The 22,900-nt window shown below is 46.5% G+C and overlaps 1 protein-coding gene across 14 annotated transcripts in view; it reads left to right on the top strand.

Annotated features, from left to right (window-relative positions):
- Positions 1-22,900, top strand: part of LOC105486474 (lipin 1) — a 142,538-nt gene that overhangs the window by 92,822 nt on the left and 26,816 nt on the right. For 7 of the 14 annotated variants that reach the window (XM_071076247.1, XM_071076246.1, XM_071076250.1 and 4 more), the window contains 10 exons: positions 1,705-1,831; positions 4,392-4,698; positions 6,012-6,105; positions 7,064-7,254; positions 9,285-9,378; positions 10,583-10,652; positions 13,830-13,907; positions 14,041-14,133; positions 17,586-17,665; positions 21,770-21,820. In XM_071076247.1, coding sequence (XP_070932348.1) covers positions 1,705-1,831; positions 4,392-4,698; positions 6,012-6,105; positions 7,064-7,254; positions 9,285-9,378; positions 10,583-10,652; positions 13,830-13,907; positions 14,041-14,133; positions 17,586-17,665; positions 21,770-21,820 — 1,185 coding nt within the window. The remainder of the gene's footprint in view (positions 1-1,704; positions 1,832-4,391; positions 4,699-6,011; positions 6,106-7,063; positions 7,255-9,284; positions 9,379-10,582; positions 10,653-13,829; positions 13,908-14,040; positions 14,134-17,585; positions 17,666-21,769; positions 21,821-22,900) is intronic. The other 7 variants (XM_011749335.2, XM_024794290.2, XM_024794288.2 and 4 more) reach the window with 3 other exon arrangements.

Consider the following 22,900-nt stretch of genomic DNA (forward strand, 5'->3'; position numbering starts at 1 on the left):
ATATGTTCTATTTTGTATGGTAAAACAGTGGCAAGAGCTTTTTAGACAAATACTTTGAGGTTTGGGCACAGCACCATTGAGGGTGAGAAGCCGGTTTCAGTGGACTTCCTCCATGATGATGCTGGAGAAGGAGTGGATTCAGGTCAAACTTGTAGGTACCAAGGCCCCTCGCTGGAGGCCACAGCCTGCGCTTTTCCCATTGCAGTGATACTGAACATGTGACTGTAGATGCTTCAGTGCCAAAAAAGCGTTGTCTCTTTGGAGAAGTCCAGTTGTAGAACTGGAGGAGCAAGGAGGTTGAAAGGCCGCGAGGTTTTCCCACATGGATGTGTGGGGACCCCACGTGCCTTCTCGTAGGACTGCTCCTTAAAGGGCAGAAATGTGTGTCTGTCGGGAGCAGGGTGTCCCGTTGCAGAAGCTCTCCTAGTGTGATGTCAGGAGCCTCCTCTCCCCAGGCAGGAGAAAGAGAGCGCACAGGCTACCTCGTGGCAGCATGTCGTTAGAAGGGCTGGGAGTCAGGGACACCAAGGGAGCAGGGACCACCCTCTGCCTCTCCGTGTGAGATGAGAGAGGGGGCGCTTGGTCTAGCTACTCTCTGCAGCTTGAGCAAAGAGATTCAGGATCAGTTTAGCCCATAGGGTCCCTGTTTGTTGGATACAAGTTATGGATCATCATGAACTCACCTTGTATTGACAGGAAAGTTGTATTCAATTGGAGTTGAACTCTAACTCAAAGATCAATGAGACCAGGAGCATCAGTCCGAAGAATAGATAAGGTCTGGGAAAGAAGATGGCAAGGGAAACTGCAAAGCTTTATTTCCTACTTTGTCTGAAAACTCTGCGGTCTTCCTCTAGAGGAAATGATGCGGGAAAATAAGCAATAATTAACCATGTTATTATGCGGCAATAAATAATTACAAGAGTTGCTGCTGTAAATAATATTTCTCTAAGTTGTTTAGAATACCGTGAGGATCTTGTGGATAAGTTAGTGACTTTTGGATGGTTACTTTGGCTGGGCAGAAGTAAGACCTCATTTGGGTCTTCAGAGTAAAAATTCAGGAAACATGGAGGTGGTTACTGAGTGAGCCTCAGCCAGTTGGTGAGTCCCTTGTCAGATATTCCTGGAAGACATAAGATCTTAGAAAATTTCAACTTGGAGGCTCCTGCCCAACATTATCGAGTTTATTTGTGGCATCCAGCATCTTTGGTAAAACTGGCATATGATATAATTCCCTGTTTCCGAGGCCAGTGCAGATTATAAATATTTAAAATATAGACTCTAATGAGTGCCTGCCCGAGCCAACCAAGACCCTTTTGCAGCCCTCTGACAGCAGAGGAACTTGGTTTGGAAGCCAAATGCAGGAGATGCGAGTGCAGAGTGGGGTGGGGAAGGGTGGTCTTTTTGAGGTAAGAACAGACTATTTTTCCCTTTCTCTTTCCATCTCTTTCTTTTGTAAAACATGCCCTTCTCCGCGGTGCAGCAGGCGGCAGGGTGGGGCGGGCGACCGACCCACGGGGAGCGCCTTCCACAGGACGCGCTGCACTGCCCCCTAGTGGCCGGAGGAGGGATTTGTCATGAGGCTCTGCTCCGGGCGAACGACAGCTGGGGGTGCATTTTCCGGACTATTTGAGCCATGGAGCTGGGCCCAAAACATTTACAAAAGTTTCTTTTCCCACCTTAATTTTCGCTTTGTGTTTTCTTAAGTCCTTCCGGTTCCCGACCTTCAACACCTAAAAGTGATTCAGAATTGGTCAGCAAGTCCACGGACAGGACGGGGCAGAAGAACCTAGAAATGCTCTGGCTGTGGGGAGAGCTGCCGCAGGCTGCTAAGGTGAGCATCTCTTCAATTCTGCCCCGGACCGAAGATTTCTAACTTAGCTTAAATGACATGGAATTAGTATCATAGCATAGCCAAGAAACACAGCTACCAGGAGCCAGAGGTAAACCAAAATATATTAAGGATTAGCCTTGAATGTTGGAATTACTTTCTTCCACATTACCAACATTATAGAGGTCTCATTGCTTTTGTAGATTTTAAACCTATGGGATTCCTCTTAGGATTTACTTTTTTTTTTTGAAACAAGAGTCTCACTCTGTCACCCAGGCTGGAGGACAATGACTCTATCTTGGCTCACTGCAACCTCTGCCTCCCGGGTTCAAGCGATTCTCCTCCCTCAGCCTCCAGAGTAGCTGGGATTACAGGCGCGTGCCACCACGCCTCACTGATTTTTGTATTTTTAGTAGAGACGGGGTTTCACCATGTTGGCCAGGTTGGTCTTGAACTGCTGACCTCAAGTGACCCACCCGCCTTGGCTTCCCAAAGTGCTGGGATTATAGGCGTGAGCTGCCGTGCCTAGCCAGGATCCACATTTTCTATCACAGCTAAATGCAAATTAAATTAAAGAAATACAACTTACACACAATCTTGCTGTCTTGAAACTATAAACAAAAGTAGCTTCCAGCTCTTGATTCTGCTAGGTCAGTGATGACTGGAGCAAAGCCACAGGGAGAGCGATGTGGACTCTTGGCCCATTGAAAGAGAAGCTGAGTTGTGAGAACTGGAATCCACATGTTCCTGTGTCCCTCACAGAGAGAGACACCTGGGAGAGCCCTGGGAGAGGGAAAGGCTAATAGAACAGAAATGAAAGATTTCAGCCTGATAGATAAACAAAGTCAGAAAACCTTAAGGTTTTGATTCATCAAGTAGTAAGTATTTCTGGGCCCTCATTGTTGGTGGGACCCTGAATTTGACCGTATGGATATCTCCAAAATACATAGAGAAGTAGCTGAGTGTAGCAGAGAGAATGAGGGCCTGGGAGGCAGCAAGTTATTCTGGGTTTGAGCCCTCACTCCACTACTTGCTAGAAAGGTGACCTTGGGCAAATGAGTAGACTTCCCTGAACCTCAGTGTCTTCATCTGTAAAATTGTGAGAAAATGACAGAATTGTTGGGAGGTTAGAAGAGCTAATGTAGGTATGTGAAGTATCTGGCACCTGTAGGCCCTCTGAATATTTGCATTCTTTCTCCTTGGCTGTGCCACATGCACGCTGAGCCCCAGTTTCCCTGTCTTGGAAATGCAGTGGGTTTACATGTAGGTACATAATTGGTTCAGCAAATATGTTTTTAAAAACATGAAATGAACACAGTCTTTTCTTTCAAGAAATTTTACTTGGTATGCTAATGTATTATAAACATCTTGAATTATGTTATTCTATCACAAGCTTTAAAAAATATTGTAAGGTCCTTAGAAGATGCTATAGCCTCTTGCATCCCCAATAAGTGTTGGTGATATGAATGAATGAGTGAGTGAGTGAGTCAGTGAGTGAGTGAATGACTATTGAAAACATTCCTTATAAAGAGTCAAGATGGGCAGCTTTTTGGAGAGTAGTCTGTTGAGGCCAAAGTTGTGGATCCATTTCCTTTCTAGGTTATATTTAGATTTCACAGAAAATGCTGATTTCCCTGTCCAAGCTATGCTGCTGACCCAGCCAACTCTCTTTGCAAGTTGATGTCATTAGTTGCTGGAGAAACAGCATGGAAGTGCAAATCCATCACTTCTTCGGGCAAAATAGTTGTAACCGCAGATTTTCTGTTAGCATTGTTTTCATTTTCCATTGAAGCTGTTTGATCAGATAGAGAAGTGAATACTTTCTCCCCTCTTTTTAGCCCATGAATTGCATTTTGGGTTTTGTTTGAATAAATCTTTTCTGTAACTGGAAATCCCTCTTGCGGTAGAATCAGAAATGCTAATTTCTCACTCATGTGAACCAACCATCACCAAATCTTGACTTATTCACTCATGTGTTGGGAGTAAACTTCATTGAAATATACATACAGAAAAATACAGATTGTAAATGTATAGCTCAATACATTTTCACAGCAGGAACAGATCTGTGCAACGTGCACTCAGACCGAGAAGCAGAGCATGACCAGCAGCGTGGAGACCCCCACTCTTTGCGGTCACTGCTCAGACTGACCCCTCTGCTCCCTGCAAGGGTAAACTTGATCTTAACAGCAGAGATTAGTTTTGCAAGATTCATTCATGTTGTTGGTGTAGCTGTAATTCATTTATTCTCATGGCCACAGAGAATCCCAGTATGTGTGAATAGACTTGTCATCTAACAGTGAGCATTTAGGGTGCCCCTGCCTGTTGGCATTGCTAATCTCACTTCTCTTTGGCAGTTGATGTTTTACAGGAAAGTTCATTTGCTTTGGACCTAATATTCTTGGTTTCCGGACTTTTTGGCAGGTATAGAAATCACCAGGTGATTCCTGAGGCTTAAAAGTCCTTGCCTACTTTTGATTACTTCTTGTTCTCTGTCCAGTTTTCCTGGTTGCCTCTGTGCTGACCTTCTCTTTCTCTCTCTGTCCCTCTCTCCTCTTTGCTCTAGTCTTCTTCTCCACACAAGATGAAAGAGTCCAGCCCATTGAGCACTAGAAAAATTTGTGATAAAAGTCACTTTCAGGCCATTCACAGCGAATCTTCAGACACTTTTAGTGACCAATCGCCAACTCTGGTCGGGGGAGCGCTTTTGGACCAGAACAAGCCTCAGACAGAAATGCAGTTTGTGAATGAAGAAGACCTGGAGACCTTAGGAGCAGCAGCACCACTCTTGCCCATGATCGAGGAGCTCAAACCCCCGTCTGCCAGTGTAGTCCAGACAGCAAACAAGACGGATTCTCCTTCTAGGAAAAAAGGTATGAAGGTTGGGGCTCCCCAGCTGTCTTCCTGTTCATAGTTTGTGCTCACTCTACAAATGACAGGTCCTTTCCAAAGTTCCAAGGAAACTGAGGTAGAAACTGAACTATGACAATGATCATGTTCAGTCTGTGCTCTTCGGAGGAATCTTTTAATTATCAGAATTTAGTCATAGGAAATCAGACATGAAGGAGGCCTTGAGGATCATGTAGGAAACTTCCTCATTTTACACACCGGGGCTGCTGAGACCTGGGAGAGTTAAGTCCTTTTCAGCACACCATGGGACCCATAAATGTGACTTTAATAAAGCTGATTATTAGGTTAATCCTGGCCACCTCTCTTCTTGACCTGTGTTGCTTTCCAACCCCTTACCCACTGTAATTTCTGCATACCATTTATCATGATTTCAAATGATCATTATTTTATTGATTTATTTTTGCCCAACTCCCCCATAGTCTGAGATCAAGAGTCTTTACTATCTAACTTACCTTTCTCTCCTCGGCACTTGGCATAGTGGTTGGCACACAGTGGCACTCTGCATTGCTTTAATGCACTCCTGGCTGTGTGTCAGTATCAACGATGCCAGGCCTGATCTCCATCCACCCAGCAGCTTTGTGTGGTGTTCTAGAATTGTATGGACCAATTACATCATTCTCTGCCAGAAGTAAAGAGGACATTTGAAGTCATCATGCCCAGTGTCTGACAATGCACAGGGTCGGATGCTTTGCCTCGGGGTATTGATGGGGAAGTGCCTAATGAAAGCTTTTATCATTTCATAATAAGTGTAATGAAAATGGTAACAGCCTCAATGCATTGAGTGCTCAGTATACTTCAGGCACTTTACAGGGGAGGAATGAGGCTCAGCAAAGTTAACTAACTTGATCCAGGCCACACGATGGTGGATGACAGCCCTGGTTTGTGGACCTTGGTGGTCTACAGTCATGTTGTACTGCCCACCATTTTCCAGTGGGAAAAGCACAGGCTGTGGCCTCCAGTGAGGGGCCTCGGTACCTACAAGAGTGACTTCAATCCACTCTTTCTCCAGCATCATCATGGAAGAAGTCCATCAAAACCAGCTTCTCACCCTCAACGGTGCTGTTCCCAAACCTCAAAGTATTTGTCTAAAAAACTCTTGCCATTCAGTTTTACCAGACAAAACAGAACACATTTGGAACTACTGTGGTTCTTAGGAAGTTTGAGTACCTGGGAGCACATCTGCACATAGTGTTTAAATGCTGTTTCTATAGATACAAGGCCATGAGGTCATTTCTAGAAGAGTGGTTTTCTAACTTGAGCCATTCGCCCTCTTTAGATAAACGAAGCCGACATCTTGGTGCTGACGGCGTCTACCTGGATGACCTCACAGACATGGATCCTGAAGTGGCGGCCCTGTATTTCCCCAAAAAGTAAAATTCCTCTTAATTCCTCACATCATTTTCGATAATCTGAATATCATTCTGTGTGAGCCCAGTTTTCCCTTATGTTTGATTAGAAAGTGTGCAAGCCAGCCAGGCGTGGTGGCTCACGCCTGTAATCTCAGCACTTTGGGAGGCTGAGGTGGGTGGATCACTTGAGGTCAGGAGTTTGAGACCACCCTGGCCAACATGGTGAATCCTCGTCTCTATTGAAAATACAAAAATTGGCTGGGTTTTCTGGCATGCACCTGTAATCCCAGCTACTTGGGAGGCTGAGGCAGGAGGATTGCTTGAACCCAGGAGGCAGAGGTTGCAGTGAGCCGAGATCATGCCACTACATGCCAGCCTGGGCCACAGAGTGAGACTCCATCTCAAAAAAAAAAAAAAAAAAAAGAGAGGCAGCAGGAGGCTCCCATTGCCTTGTGAAATGCGCCTGCTCTCTCTATGGACATAGGGTGTGGGCACTGGGCAGCGTCCCCACCTCGGGACAGGGGCGCAGGCACCAGACTGCCCTCCCTCTGAAGCCTGAGGTCATGTTGTCCACAGTGGTCATGGTCCACAGCCCAATAAGTGACAGTTGTGCAGCCCTTTCTTCTCCCAGGAGGGTCTCCCGTGATCCTGGGGACCCACCCGCAGTCCGCCTGCGATCTAGGGCAGGGCTGGCACCTGGAGGGGAAGGGCAGGGAACAGGGAGGACAGCTTACTTCTTCAGTGTATTTTAGGGGGATACAGGGAGATGCAGCTGGCTGAGAAATAATGCTTTTGTCCCCTAAGCTAAGGCATTTAAATGTCTCGTTCCTTGTCGTGGTGCTTTAATAAACATCTGTGCTGAGATGCAGCCGTCTGCAGCTCTGAGGGTGGCCGCGCGCCAGAGCATCACTGGATGGCGATGTGGGACCCTGGACTGGGACAGTCCTCAGCCGGTCTCTGCCGCTTTTCCTCCTTCCAGCGGAGACCCTTCCGGACTCGCAAAACATGCCAGCGACAACGGAGCCCGGTCGGCCAACCAGTCCCCGCAGTCTGTGGGCAGCTCAGGCGTGGACAGTGGCGTGGAGAGCACCTCGGACGGGCTAAGGGACCTCCCTTCCATCGCCATCTCCCTCTGCGGGGGCCTCAGCGACCACCGGGAGATCACGAAAGGTACCGCGGGCCTCGCGCGGGCGCCCTCTGGTGGCCGCCGGTCAGAAGGCCCAGAGGCTTAGGCTTCTCCAAGGAGTGCGTGTCAAGGCGGCTTTTCCCTTGGTTGCGGTTAATGAGAGCACAAATGATAGCACCGAACTCGTAACCCCGATGTTTCTAGCTTGCAGTTAGCCGGCCTCAGAGTTCTGTGGGTCACACATGGCTCAGGCCATCACTATGTGTCCCCTGTGTCCCAGGCGAGCACTGCAGGGACGGCCTCCAGAAGCCTGCAGGCTAGAGGGGGGTGTCAGTCTAATTAAATTAGAGGGCGTTGGCAGCGGGAGAGACGTGTGCCGGCACCTTGGAGCAGGGAGGTCTGAGTTGGTCAGAGGAGGGCTAGGAACTTTTCCCAGCTGGATTCAAAGGGCGTTAATAGGGTGGGCTTAGGTGATTCATTCATAGCACTGCCACATTCATAGCAATGCCCTGCCAGGGCCTCCTGACATTCCATGGCAGGGTGTGCCCAAGCCCCACAGCAGGGCGTAGTCAGCAGTTATCAGCTGATGGACGCGGGAACTAGACACAGTCACCCTGCACTCCTCCCGCCCCCTCCCCCACTACTTCCTCTTTTCCATCCCCTCGTGGTATTTCTAGCAGGGAAGGGGCCCAGGCTGTATACTTCTTCCCTCTACGTCTCAGGAGCCACCCGCATCTCCCCTTCCACCCAGGGCTGCCATCTGAGACTCCTGCCTCCGCCCTGGTCCCTTCAAGGCTTTGGGAATTTCTTCTTCCACAAAGATTGAGGCCTTTTTGTTCTCACGCCTTTGCCAGCCATTCCTTTGAGAGCGGAAACAAGATTGTGTGCTGGGTCCCGCCAGCTCTGTTCATTCACTCAGTTTTCCCAGGGCCACGCATTAATGCCCAGCCCCACTGTGTTTCTGAGGTCATGGGGGGTGAGCACACTCTGGACACTGGCGTGAGGAGACCAGTGTCCCATTGAGTCCCCTAGGTGTTCCCTCCGTGATACACATGAGCTGGGGGCATGGGGTGGCAGCACTGACGAGGCCGGCCGCCGTTATCTGAGTGTTATCTCGTGGGGCAGGATCTGCGAGTGTCCAGTCCTTACAGGTGAGGCCAGATTGTCACAGTCAGGAGACCCCAGGAGAGTCCCTGGAGGTCCTGATGAGGGCTCTGAGGGTACATGTCGAGGCCAATCGGGCTGGCATCATGACCCAGTGACTCTTTTCCTGGACAGAGGAGATTCTTAGTGTCTGATGTCTGCTGGGTTTCGGTTTGGTTCAGGGTAAATAGAAGCTCCCAGGGAAGGAGCAGGTGTGGCTCCGGGCCAGGGAGATGGTCAGAACCACGGTCAAGGCTCAAGGTACAGCCCAGCTGCCAGAGCCGGTCAAAGAACTGAGAGCGTCCAGGGCCGAGGTCTGGCCCTCCTGACCCTGCCACCTTCTCCTCTGCTCTGATCTGGGTGCGGCTGCCCCAGCGCGGTGAGAACAGTGCCATTCCTGCTTCCGATTGTGGTGGAGGCGGCCCCATTTTCGAAAGGGCCCTGTGCTTCCTGTTCACGACCTTATCAGTCCCCATGACCACCCTAGGAAGCAGATGTGGTTATTATCCCCATGCTAGAGGAGGGAGCTGGGGGCTGGGAGGTGAACCGCTTGCCCAGGGTCAGCCCAATAATCATGACTTCAGCCAAGGGAGCCTGGCCTCTGTGCCATGTGTAGCTATGACTCTACCTGTGCAGATGCACGTGCATGCTGTTTTCACCCCTACTCCCTGTGTGAACGTATGTGCCCCAACTAAGGTACACATCCCCCGGCATCCTCAGACTTGCCCTGGCCTCCCTGCATTGCTGCGCAGACACCGCCCTCCAGATAAAATGGCACGGCCTTTACAAATACATTTTATAGGATTGTCTGCACAATTGGAATGCACAAACTCTCAGAAACCACTTGTGAGTGAGCGAATGAAAGGTAGGCCTAATTTTGAGCTGATCTGTCTTTTTCTTTTTCCCTGATCCTCTACAATTGCTGTCACAGATGCATTCCTGGAGCAAGCTGTGTCGTATCAACAGTTTGTGGACAACCCTGCTATTATCGATGACCCCAATCTCGTGGTAAAGATTGGGAGTAAGTAAGTACCTCTCGAAAGTCACTTTGGCGGTAGCATGATACTGTTTCTGTTTCATGTTTTCAAATAGACCTAGACATTAAGCCTTAGAAATATATAAAATCAAGACTTTGCTACATTGCTTTATTATGCCTTCACTGTGGTCAGAGTTCCGTATCCATAGAACTGTCAGTACAGCTGATAGGTTCCGATAGCCCTCAGTCCTGTGAGTTTTAGTATTCATCTCTACTAGTTTTTCTTTTTCTTTTTTCTTTTTTTTGAGACTAGGTGTAGCTCTGTCTCCCAGGCTGTGTGCAGTTGTAGCTCACTGTAGCCTTGAACTTGTGAGCTTAAGAGATCCTCCCACCTTGGCCTCCCAAAGTGCTGGGATTTCAGGTGTGAGCCACTACACCCAGCTCGATGTTCTTATTGAATGGGAATAGTCACACTTTGCAGTACATGGGTATATCAGAGTAGCCTACATCTCTACCCTTTTGAAAAGCTTCATTATCGGCCGGTCGCAGTGGCTCACACCTGTAATCCCAGCACTTTGGGAGGCCGAGGCGGGCTTATCACGAGGTCAGGAGATCGAGACCATCCTGGCTAACACGGTGAAACCCTGTCTCTACTAAAAAAAATACAAAAAATCAGCTGGGCATGGTGGCAGGCACCTGTAGTTCCAGCTACTTGGGAGGCTGAGGCAGGAGAATGGCCTGAACCCGGAAGGTGGAGCTTGCAGTGAGCCGAGATGAAGCCACTGCACTTCAGCCTGGGTGACAGAGCGAGACTCCATCTCACAAAAAAAAAAAAAAAAGAAAACTTCATTATCTGAGGGCAAGGGATGTACAGTTATTTTTACAGACTGTTAGCAAGCTTTTCTCCCTTAAGCCATGGACGTTTTACACCTAGTTGCCTTTTCCTTAACATGTGGCAAGAAATACCCCAAGCACATTGTGGTTTGGTGCCCCAGCTGTACTGTGGGATTTGGGCTGCTGGCATGTCCAACTGTCCGCCCTGCTGGCACGGCTGCTGCTGGGCCCTCACTAGCGGCCGGGGTGAGGTGGACGGGAGCCTCTGCCTGGGGGAGAGGAGGGGGCTAGCAAGAGTATTGAGCTCTTTAAGGACCTCGCTGGGGTCCTGAGCTTTCCTTGACTACTTTATATGACATTGGAAAGGTTTTCAGTCTGAGCCTCGGTTTTTTGACATCTATTTCATTGTTTTGTGTTAGATACTATAATTGGACAACAGCAGCACCCCTCCTCCTGGCAATGCAGGCCTTCCAGAAACCTTTGCCAAAGGTGAGCTTTAACATGAGAAAGAAAAGGGGATGCTAGAAATGATGAATAGCTTAATCTGGGTGATTGGAATTTCACTTTTATTGTGGAAACCACAGAGTTAATTCCACTGTGCTGTTTTGAAGTTCATGAGCATACAGGCCAGGAGTTTCAGATCTCTCTCTTGCACCGTGCACGTGGTTCCCCCTCCTCCTTATCGAGGCAAAACCTGCCAATCATGGACCAAAGATTCCTTTCTCAATATCTGCCGTGCAAGGGGCACAGGTGGAGGCTGAGCAGACGGGTGCCAGGACCTCAGAGCCCAGTGAGGACAAAGGGAGATGAGTGTCACCCTGGAAGGGGTGGAGCAGGCATCGAGGTCAGGCGCAGGTGTCCGTGCCAGTGTCAGGTGCTGCTCAGCCAGGAAGCCGGCCCCATGCCTGATTCTCTGAGGCTGGAGCCAGTACAGGGCCTGGGCAGCTCCCAGTCTACAGGGGAGAGTAGGTAAGTGGCCGCAGGGAAGAGGTAGGAGGGCAGCCACACCACCTGCCAGCCTGCAGTGTTCTCATCCTCCCCAAAACAATTCACCAGACAGTCAGCCGGGAATTGTTAATTTTCAATGATAGATCTTCCTACTAGATTATACGTTTTTTGCTGCAGAGACTGCCTTAGACTTGTTTGTATCCTTTGTGTGCTTAGCAAGCTTTTGTGTGCCTTAGGATGTTGCAGTCGGTCAGCCAGTTCTAACACTTGAGATTCTTGAAGGTCTAATCGGACTTTGTTGAGTCTAGGCTTGCTTCTTCCTGGGTTTGCGTATGTGTGTGTGTGCCTGTGCCTATGTGTCAGTGTGTGTGCATGTGCGTGTGTGCATATGTGCATGTGTGTGCATTTGCATGTGAGCATGTGCACACGTGTGTGTGGATGTGTGTATGTGTGCATACTTGTGCAGGTGTGTGCGTGTGTGTATGTGCACATGTGTACGTGTGTGTGTCTGTGTGTGTGTGTGTGCATGCGTTGTGTTTTGAGGACTGCAATCTCATGTTGGATGGTGCTTTATCTGTGGGTACCTTTGTGGACTGGGCTGAGGGCATGTTCTCCAGAGTGGTTTTTATTTTGTCCCTGCCATGGTATCCATGGCCTGGGACACATTTTTATGTCACTGTTCTCAACATTTACAAATCCGTAAGAAAAAAGCCCATTGCAATAGCAATATAGCTAAAGGCTTTATTTATTCACTGAAAAAGAAATCCACATGGGCTCTGAAACTTAAATTAGTTCTTGTGATATGCATGCTAAATCTTTTTACAAGTCAGTAACTTTTGACTCTATATATGGCATTTCTCTAATATAGACATTATTTTTAAATGTAGAATTTGCCCATCTTATCTTTTATGGCTGTTGGGTTTTGTATCATAATTAAAATGGCCCTGCTTCCCCATTTCCAAAACTTGTGAAGATAGGCCTTATATTTTCTTTTTGTGCTTTCTTGTATATGGGGTGTATTTTTACAAGTTTTGGAAATTTTGAAAGATTTTAAAATCTTTCATCCATCTAGATTTTATTTTGAGCTTAATGAGGGAGGTATTGGGAACCAAACCAGTTTTTTTTTTTTCCTAGGAAATTCTTGAATTGGTGAAGATGCTTTTTGTTTTAGGAAACAGAATGACTAAAATGGCTTAAGTAATAATCTCATATGACAAGGATCTTGGAGGTTGACAGTTTCAGGCTGGATGAATTTGGGTTAGCTTCTTTGTGATTTTCTCAGCTTTTCCTTGATGGTCACAAGATGACTGCCCTACAGATCATTTCCTCATACCGCCACATCTGAAACGGGAGGGTGGGGCAGCTCGCTCGTATTTCATTGGCCAAAGTTGGTCGCATGATTGCCTCTAAAGCAGTTCTTGGCAAAGCAATGAAATGACAGTGAATGGCTTCAGCCATTGAGGTGCATCCTCTGGAGTTGAGCCAGCCTTCTCCACATGCATTGCATCCTGATTCTTGAACAGTTTCAGATCTGTCAGCAAGAAAGGGGAGGCAGGTGAGCTGCTCACAGGATCTGACATGGCTACTGAATTATCCCAGGACCGTGTATTAACTAACCCTATCCTCCAGGGTCTGACATGGCTACTGAATTATCCCAGGACTGTGTGTTAACTAACCCTATCCTCCACTCAGAGGCACTTACAACTTCACCTTCTGTTACATTTCTCTGTGAATTTAGATTTATTTCTGGACTTTTGTTTTCTGTTCCTGTGATATGTGTCCTTGTATACCAGCACTGCATTCTTTTAGTATATTTAGGTATATTTTAATATCCAGTAGTGCTTGTTCTACTTACTACTCTTCTGCCTGAGAATTTTCTAGGCTATCTTTGTTTGTTTTTCAAATGAACATTAGAACAAGTTGTGAAGGACTGAAAATACTCTTGTTTGTTTTTTTCCTTTCTTTGGCTTGCTTGCTTTTTTTTTTTTTAAATTGTGGTTTTGTTACATTTATGAGTAGGTTTAGGGGAAATAGGTCATTGACAGCTCTATGAATTGTCCTATTTATGAACTGGATGTGAGTGGTTTGTGTTTTACTGCAGTTGGGTTTTCTTTTGTGTCAGATAGAGATCTTTTAAGCTACATAGTAAATTACTTACCTATCTGTTTCCCTGCACCCTGTTAGACTGAATCTTTCAGCTTAAATCTTTCTTTCGTTACTAGCTGAGGTGTCAGCTACTTGAAAGTTCTGTAAATTGAGGAAGGGACATTACATGACTTTTACCTTGGTCCTGGAATTAACCTCAAGATAGATAGATATTTTGTTCTTTGGAAAAAACGTAGAAAATTATCAATTCATGTTTAATCTCCCCATTAAACTCATTTGCCTAAGTTAAACGTATGAATTCTCTTTTTAATACTTGAGATTTTAAATCAGATGTACCTATTAATGTAAATGTTTAGAAATTTGCACTTCGTAAAAATCCTATGCGTTTTACCTTTTGTTGAAAACTGTTTTATCCTCTACCCCATATTAATCATTTCATATTTTATTTTATAATCATATTGAGAGTAATAATATCTTAACCAGTTAGCCACTTTAATTTGAAAACTTCCAGTCTTACTAATCACTAATGATTTCTAATGCTTTCTTTTTCTGTTGTTGTTGTTGTGTTGTATTTTATTTGTTGTTTGTTTATTCCTTTAACATCTTCTTAAGTCTTCATGCTTAAGTTACCTTCATGTAATTTTGGACGCCATTAGGTTTTGCTTCTCTAAAATTTTTAACCCACAAATAGTATGTTGTGTTTTCTCTGATTTTTTTTTTTTTTAAATCTTACTTTAATTTGCATGTATGTTTCTTTTGGTTTGAATGTGCTAAGTTGATCTTTTTTTGTTCCATTATTTATGTTACCATCCATTTAAAACAGGCCACTGTGGAATCTATCATGAGGGATAAAATGCCCAAAAAGGGAGGAAGATGGTGGTTTTCATGGAGGGGAAGAAACACCACGATCAAGGAGGTAAGCCCAGAAGACAAAGAAGTGCTCACACTTAGCAAGTTTTGATTTTGTGTAGTGAGATTGGTTTTCATGTAGTTACATCAGAGAAATGAACATAGGCCCTAGTGCTGAGTTTTCATGAGCCAGCTCTGCCATGAAGTAGGGCTAGGGCTTGCGGAACATGGGGAAGGTGGAGAGGAAGGTCAGGAGCCAGCAGCATAGGCGTCACCCCCTGGCTCTGTAACCGTTAGGAGACTGTGGTCAAGTCACTCCCTCATGGTAAGATTTCGTCATCTATAAAAGAAGGGATTCACCTTGGAAATTCAGTTTCTTAAGAAATTAAATATCTTCCTTCTGCTTCTGGAGACAATTTTTTTTCTTTTTCTTTTTCTCCCCTCCCCTCCCCTCTCATCCCCTCCCCTCCTCTCCCCTCCTTTCTTTTTCTGAAATGGGCTCGCTCAGTCACCCAGGCTGGAGTGCAGTGGTGCAATCTCAGCTCACTGCAACTTCTGCCTCCTGGGCTCAAGCAATCCTCCCATCTCAGCCTCTAGAATAGCTGGGATTACAGGCGTGCACCACCACGCATGGCTAAGTTTTGCATTTTTAGCGGAGTTGGGTTTCACCATGTTGCCCAGGCTGTTCTCAAACTCCTGGGCTCAAGTGATCTGCCTGCCTAGGCCTCTGAAAGCATTGACATTACAGGCGTGAGGCACCACGCCTTGCCTGTGAGGACAATTTTAATGAGGTATATATACTTATAGCAGTTGACTAATTCTCTGAGTCCTTTCACTGAAATGGAATGTCTGAAGGTCCATGGCTTTGGCCTTACTTATGAGTGCCTGTGATTTCTTTAAGATCTTCGTTGCCTTCTCCTCCTATTTCTTGAAGCACTTGCTTCGCTTGGCTCCCAGGCCCCTAAGTCCACCTGGGCCTCCTCCTCCCGGCGGGCTGCTCCCGCTCTGGCTTAGTCACCTCTAGGAGGGTCCTCAAAGCTCATGTTAGGCCACCTTTTCTCCTTTTACTTCTTACTTTTCCCTTCTGCCCATGCGATGACTCCGTTGTTGTCTCCAAACCGGACATTCTTTTCTACTCCACATCCATTTATCAAGTAGCCAACTAAGCAGACATTGTCCTGCGGATGCCTCAAGGTATTTCAAACTTAACACTTCCAGAGTTGAACTCACGGGATTCTTGCGAGTTCTTCCATCACTGGGGCCATAGTCAGAAAATGGCACCACTGTCTATCCGTGGGTGAGATTCATGCTTTTAGCCTCACTCCCACACTAGGTCCTATCAGTTTTCCATCTTAAATACTTATCTGACGTGTCCATGTCTCTCCAGCTCCACTCCCACGAATCTGCACTACCGTCATCTCTCCCAGAGGTGCTTCCAGATGGTCTCTTTGCACCCATCCTCACCCTTGCTGCTTCATTCTCTGTACTGCGGATGCATTGGTCTCTTTAGGGGACTGCTCCCATTTATGTTGCTTCTTGCTTAAAGCCTTACTGTGGTTCCCCAGGGCTCTTATAATGAAGGCTGGTGTCCTTACCACGACCTACAGTGCTTGTGTGTTCTAGCTCCTGCCTGCCTCTTTCATCTCATCTTTGCTGTTTTCCTCTGCTCTCTGTGCATTAGCTTCAATGGCTGGAGGTACCTTCTACCCTGAGGGCTTTGCACATGCTGTTTTCATCACCTAGTATTCTGTGGACCCCTCTCCCCTGCTTCGCTTAGCTAACTAGCAGATCCAGTAGCCCTTTCTCTGCATGTGAGTCTGGTCTGCTGTCCTCTGCCTGTGAACTCTTCCTCCATAAATGTTGTCATAGTTGATAATTATATAATCACTAGTGTGACTATGTGATGAACCTTTCCTTTCTGTCTAGACCCAAAAACTCCATGAGGCAGAGACCATGTATGGCTCTGATTGCTTTGGTGTTCTTGGCCCCCATATTGGACCCAGAGTAGGGGTTCAGCAAACATTTGTTGAGGGTGTGCTGCTTTCTCTCGGAAAGTAGTATGAAGAAGCCACAGGGACAACAGTCAGATTGGTTATTTTAATCATAAACTGCCATGAACTCTATGTATGCCATTAGTTGAAAGGGAAAACATTTGCTGGAAGAGTTTTATCAAGATATAGTTGTTCTTTGACGTTTTCTGTTAGCATATCTGAGGTCTTCCTATCAGTTTTACTGATCTCCAAGGGCTACAGACAAATGAGTGCAAATATGTATGCTTTATACTAGAGGCCGTAAAGCATGAAGGGCCTCTCTAGTTTTCTTACTAGAGAGCAGAATGTTCTAGAATTTAAGGTGGAAGTATATTTCAGTGACTTCTTGTAGAATATCCAAATTCTCACCAGTTTGAATTAAGTGGAGTGCTGCTATAAAGTAAGGAACAATTATGAAATTAAGTGTTTCTTTAAAAATCTAAAACATACTTATTTCAGTTAGATATATATTTGGGAAATAGCCTAAGAAGAAATTGCTAATAGTGGTGGCTAAGTCACATGATAATAGATAAAACATAACTGGACACATTATATCAATGATTTGTGTGCTTATTAAAAAACCTAAAGGATATTTGAAATTAGTTCATGCTAATCATATGTTAAGACAGTCACCCTATTATGTTGTTTGTATTGTTCATTTTCTTTATTAAAGGACCGTAGTAGAAATTGTTAACCTATCTCCTGATGAAACGAGCACGGAGAAAGAGATTTAGTCATTTACCCCTGGTCCCTTGGCATTTCTCTCTGGTCTCTTCTGTCCATAGGGCCATTGCCCATCTCCGTCCTCCCTCGCCTGCTGCGTGCCTAGCTTTGTGTTTCAGACACAGAGTCTCCTTTAGTCCTCATAGCAGTGTTAGGAGATGGAGAATATCACCCCTGTTTCACAGATGAGGAAGCGAAGTTCTGAACAGTTGAATGACTTGCCCAAAGTTTGTAAGCAAGAGAGACAAGACTGGGCCCAGGTGTTCTCTTGGAAATCCAAGGTTCTTTCCAGTACACCAACAGAGGATTTTCTATTAAGAGTATGTGATCTTGGAAAAGAAGAAAATGCTTTCACATCTTCCCCAGACAAAATATAGTATGAAAATATTTTCAAGCATTTCTATCAGCAATTTCAAGAAAATATTTTGAAAGGCCCCCAGAATCCAAGCAGCCCTTGATCAAGCATTTGCATAAGCTACAGTGATGATGGAGTTTGGTTTGGTGCCACAAACACTCACAGATAACAGACTCATTTCTGTCAAAAATATTTCTTGGTTTAATCGTATACTTCTTAGCAAAGGAGCGGTCAGGACCCACTGAAATAAACACAGCCAGAGCCTCCTGGGGCGATGGCTAGGGTGGGCGTCCTTGGGGAAGGGTCTACCTTCAGGGATCCTGCATTAAGGAAGCCCATGGGAAAACACCAGCTGCCTGCAAGCCCCTTCTCTGTGGTACTTCTGTGACTCTTTCTTTTCTCCTTCTCTAGGAGAGTAAGCCAGAGCAGTGCTTGGCTGGCAACGGACATAGCACCGGAGAGCAACCACCGCAGCTCAGCATGGCCACCAGGTGCGGTAGGAGGGCTTCTTGGGATGTTGCAGCATCCAAGTTCATGGCACATGCCGCCTGGATGCCCCTAGGGTTCACACGGTTCCACCTCTGGCTCTGTGATTCACTTGGTGACCTGGAGCAATTTATTTAACTTGGTTTTCCCATGAGCAAAGTGGATGCAGTTGCTCCCTTAGATAGCTAATCTGCAAAATAAATGTGAGCCTTAAGTGAGATAATATAACTAGAGCATTTCGCATGGTCCTGGCGTGTGATTGCCCTTTATACAAAGATGATGATGATGATGACAATAATGACAATAATAACAGTGAGAATAATGTCAGTGATGACAGTAACAAATAATAGCCCTAACGATAACATGGAAATAAGTTTCACTTCTGAGGGAACTTGCCTTTCTCTGCAATTTAAATGCTGACCAGGACTTATGTTGATACTTTTAACGTGGATTCATATTCACTTGACGTAGGAGAGGTTAGATTTTGATGATACTGATCAGTATTTGTGGTTTGTCTTCAGGTTAATCTCTTTGTATGGGGTTGGAGGTGACTCTGAGGACAGTCCAGTTATACACTAATTATGATGCAGGCATCATATACTGACACTGGATGATTTGCTCTGTACCATCTTTTACTTATTACTTCATGTTTACAGTATTTCCGTGCTTAAGAAATCCAGGATTCCATTTCTTATTTAGCAGACAGAAAGTGCTAACAGATTAATTGGGGCCAGATCCACATCTTACTCGTTGTTGTATCTTGGAGGCCACTGCCCCGCAGAGCAGCCTTTCCAAAGTGTTGCTCAACCACCACTGAACCACTGAGGCTTTCTCCATGTGGTGTTGATTTATGGGAGAGGCAGGCGTGGATTTCCATTCCTCTGAATCCTGGCCATGGCTCTGCGTCTTAAACAATTTTACATCTAGGAGTCTTTACTACAAACAGAAACCCACGTGGGAGGCAGGTAGGAAACGATCTGATTTCTTTATTGTTCTCTGTGGAGAAGAACAGGGTGGAGACGAGTCTGTGGGACCCGGCAGGGCTGAGTTTGAATGTGCCTGTGAATGGCCTGGCTCGCTCTCGCCTGGGATGCTCTTGAAGGGGAATGTTTCCATTTCCCCTGGTGGTGTCCCAGGTGCCTCCTCGCTGACCCACCCCTGGTCTGTGCTTCGCAGGCACAAGAAAGAATGGGAAGGCACCAGGGTCTCGACATTTCCCAGCTGGGAATTCTGAGTTTCGCTGTGAGTGCGCTTGGAAGGGAAAAGGCAGGTGTGTTGAGGATGGAGCCCAGGCCAAGAACGTGCCACCCTCTGAGTGATCCGTCAAGCAGCCAGCATGGAAACCAGACATTTTTAAAATAAGTGGTTGTTTACTCCGCAAGCTGTAGCGGAAGCAGCCGACTTTAGAGTCAGGTGGGTCTGGTTTGGAATCCCAGCTGTGCTCCTTGGTAACCACTGGACCTCGGGCAAGCTCCCTGACACATCTGAGCAAAGATGCCAGTGCCACCGTCGGTGCCCAGACAGGCTGCGTGGAGGCACGCTACCCCGAAAGAGGCACACAAAGAAAGATGCAAAACTGGGTGCTCTCAGCAACTTAAACCAACTTAAATAGCTACACTAGAAATGCCCCATTTTCCTGGAATTCATTTTAATAACCTTCTCTGTCTTGGCAATAATTTCTAAACACAAGAGGTAGTACAGAGCAGGATGTAGAGCAGGGACCTTGTCCAACAGCCTTCAGTGTGATCTTTGGCAAATTAATCCACCTCTCAGCGTCTCCATCTGTGAAATGGGATTAAGAGTAACACCGATGCAGTAGACCACATCTCACTGGGTCTTTGCGGCAACTTCATGAGAAAATGATCCAGAGTGCAGAAACCGATCGGGGAGGGTGGCTGTGTGGTCACCTGGAGGACACGCGTTCAGTCCCAAACCATAGAGTTTCAAGTATTTTAAAATATACTCTGAGGGCTAAATGCGAGATGTCTGCCAAGTCCTTCCCGCCCTCTGGCAGTGCCCAAGGCTGTGGGAGCTCACCTCTTGCATTAGCATGACCTGGATGTGAGACATGGAGTCAAAGGAGATCATTTAGGAACTTTAAAATTTATTGACTGTCCTATTGGATTTCACACTTGCATGGGGATTGTGCCCCTTCGTTTTGGCCAATTTGTCCCATTGGAAACAGGTATATTTACCCAGTGCCTGTACCCCCATTGTTCTAGGAAGTAACTCACTTGCTTTTGATTTTACTGGCTCATAGGCAGAGGGGACCTGTCTCAGATGAGACTTTGAACTGTAGACTTTGAGTTAATGCTGAAATGAGTTAAGACTTGGGGGGGACTGGGCCGGGCACGGTGGCTCACGCCTATAATTCCAGCACTTTGGGAGGCCGAGGCGGGCAGATCACCTGAGGTCAGAAATTCGAGACCAGCCTGGCCAACATGGTGAAACCCCGTCTCTACTAAAAATATAAAAATCAGCCGGGCATGGTGGCATGCGCCTGTAATTCCAGCTACTTGGGGGATACTGAGACAGAAGAATCGCTTGAACCCAGGAGGCAGAGGTCACTGCAGTGAGCCAAGATCGTGCTACTGCACTCCAGCCTGGGTGACAGAGGAAGACTCCATCTGAAGAAAAAAAAAAAGACTTTGGGGGACCTGTTGGGAAGGCATGATTGGTTTTGAAATGTGAAAAGACGAGATTTGGGAGGGTCTAGGGGCAGAATGATATGCTTTGGTTCTGTTTCCCCACCCAAATGTCCCAAATTTGAATTATAATCCCCAAATCCCCACGTGTCAGGGGTGGGATCGGGTGGAGGGAATTGGATCGGGGGGCCGTTTCTCCCATGCTGCTGTTCTCGTGATGATGATTGAGTCTCGTGCGATCTGATGGTTTTACAAGCATCTGGCATTTCCCCTGCTTGCACTCACTCCGTCCTGCTGCCCTGTGAAGAAGGTGCCTGCTATTCCTTTGCCTTCCGTCATGATTGTAAGTTTCCTGAGGCCTCCCCAGCCATGTGGAACTGTGATTCAATTAATACCTCTTTCCTTTATACATTACCCAGTCATGGAGCAGTGTGAGAACAGACTAATATAGCCAGTCTTAGACCTAGGGGAAGATGGGCCTGAGGGTCAGAGTTAGGTTTACAAGGGAAGGAAGAGGACAGCCACTGGGAGGGGCCCATACACAGCGGGCACAGTGGCATCGCTGGTGCCAGCACTGCTCTTACTCTCACTCCGTCTAGCCATAGCAGGCAGGACCCCAGGAGAGTGGGGAGAGCAGCGAGATACTTCTGCAGCTCTTCCCAAGTTGGAACCTCAGCTCTTGCAGTTTACTTGGGGTGTCACGGATTTTTCTCACTGTCTGATACAATCATATTCAAATGTGTGCAAAAAATGCTTTTCCCCGTCAAATAGAAACAGCTGGACCATTCGCTATTCTGAGTTAGTCACACTATGGTTCGTCATCAAACCTGAAAAATTAAGAATTGGTTCTTGTGAAAAAGAAAGATTTTGAAAAGAATATAAAGTTCTCTTGAAAAATGTAAACGTTTTAATTTGTACTGGCATCTCAGACTTTGAGTCTCCTTATTAGAGTCATGCAGTTGACTAAAAAAAAAAAAAAGGTGTCAGAATGTTTTCCTAATTGACAGACTTGATTGACGTAACAGTCCCCGAAGTCCCATAATTGAGCAAACAGCTTGTCACCATACAAATAATTAAAATACCGTTTGAAAAACGTACACTGACAAGTGCTAACTTAGATGTTGTTCACAGCTACTCTTCTGTGCACACATTTTCAAATGACATGAGCCCTTTTGTTTTGTTTTGTTGCTTCTTGCAGATACTGTAAAGCAAGCAACATTTAATGAGCCATTGTAAGGGGTGGGGTGGGGGCCTCCGAAAAGGAGACATTTTATTCTGTGCAGGGTGGCGCAATCTGGGACGTGGCAGCCGCAAATGACCGTGTACTTGCCCTAAGCTGAAACCACCAACAGCCAACTGCACATCTCGCATTTTAGTCTTTGTATCTGTGTTTTCCTTTCTGTGTTCCTTCAAACATGGCATGCTGCACAAATTTAGTGGGTTTTTTTTTTTTTTTTAAAGCAGCAGATGGAAATCACAGCCATTCCGCCTTGCCTCCTCATCCCGCCGGCAGAGGTACACATCAATCTGTTGTCACCAAGAGCTTTGCTTCACATTTGGATCTCATTTCACTCCAAACTGTTTGGTTGGAACATAAACATTTTCCCATTCAATGAGGGGCCTGTAGCCTCTTCCTTCTTCTGCTTGACAAGGAAATCTGCACCGCCCCCTGCCCCTAGCAGCATTTGCCAGGCTGTACTGGCTCCAGGACCACATCTACACTGTCTGAAAACCTCCAGGTTGTTGGTTCAGAAGAGCCAGCCTAGTTCAGAGTCTGTAGGTGTCAGAACTGGAAGGGACTTTGGTCGGACCAGGTCATTTTACAGAGGAACCCACTGAGGCCCAGGGAGGAATGTTTTAGGATACGGCCTTTGCTGGGGCTTATGTCTGGGTCTCCCGGTCCAGGTCTCTCCAGCCTGTTACCTGCCTGCATCCTGAAGTTTTGAGTGGATGTGGTTCAGTTGTTCCTCTGCATTTTCAGATAAGAAATCAAGGCTAAAAGATGAAGAAGTGATTTCTCCAAGGTAATACAGCCTGAAGTTACCAAGGGCTGGAAATCTGTGTGTTTCAGAGTCTAACTGCTGTGCCATCTCCACGCTACCTAGAATCAGAATCAGCCCCCAGTGTCATGGCATTGTTCCATCCACGTGTAGCTTAGCTCCGCCACAGACCAACCACAGTTCTAGCCGATGCTCTGTTCTCCTTCAACTCAGCCTCCTGTTGCCATGGCGTATTCCCCCAGGACTCTGTCCCAGTGATCTCTAAATCTTTGTCTTCAGCCCAGGTCTCTGTGTTGTGATTTAGACACAAGCCCTGTGTGAGTAGGAATAGGTTATTTGCTGTGCCATTGATGCGTGGCATGGTATGCTTGAGTGTTGGTTGAACGAGCTCTGGGCCAGCAGCCCGAAGCCCACAGACCTCCCTTTCCTGGGGCCCAGGGAGCAGGTGCTTAGGCAGGGCGTGCTCATTCTAGGACTGGAAGGAGCCAGGTCTCCACACAAGTGCGTTAGAAACACCACAGAAGTGAGGGTGCTGTGGAACGCTGTCCTCCTTCACGTCTCCCCAGTATTGGGCAGTACTGGGTTGTAGGGATCT

This window comes from Macaca nemestrina, chromosome 13 (assembly GCF_043159975.1).
Source record: "Macaca nemestrina isolate mMacNem1 chromosome 13, mMacNem.hap1, whole genome shotgun sequence".
Classification (NCBI taxonomy): Eukaryota; Metazoa; Chordata; class Mammalia; order Primates; family Cercopithecidae; genus Macaca; species Macaca nemestrina.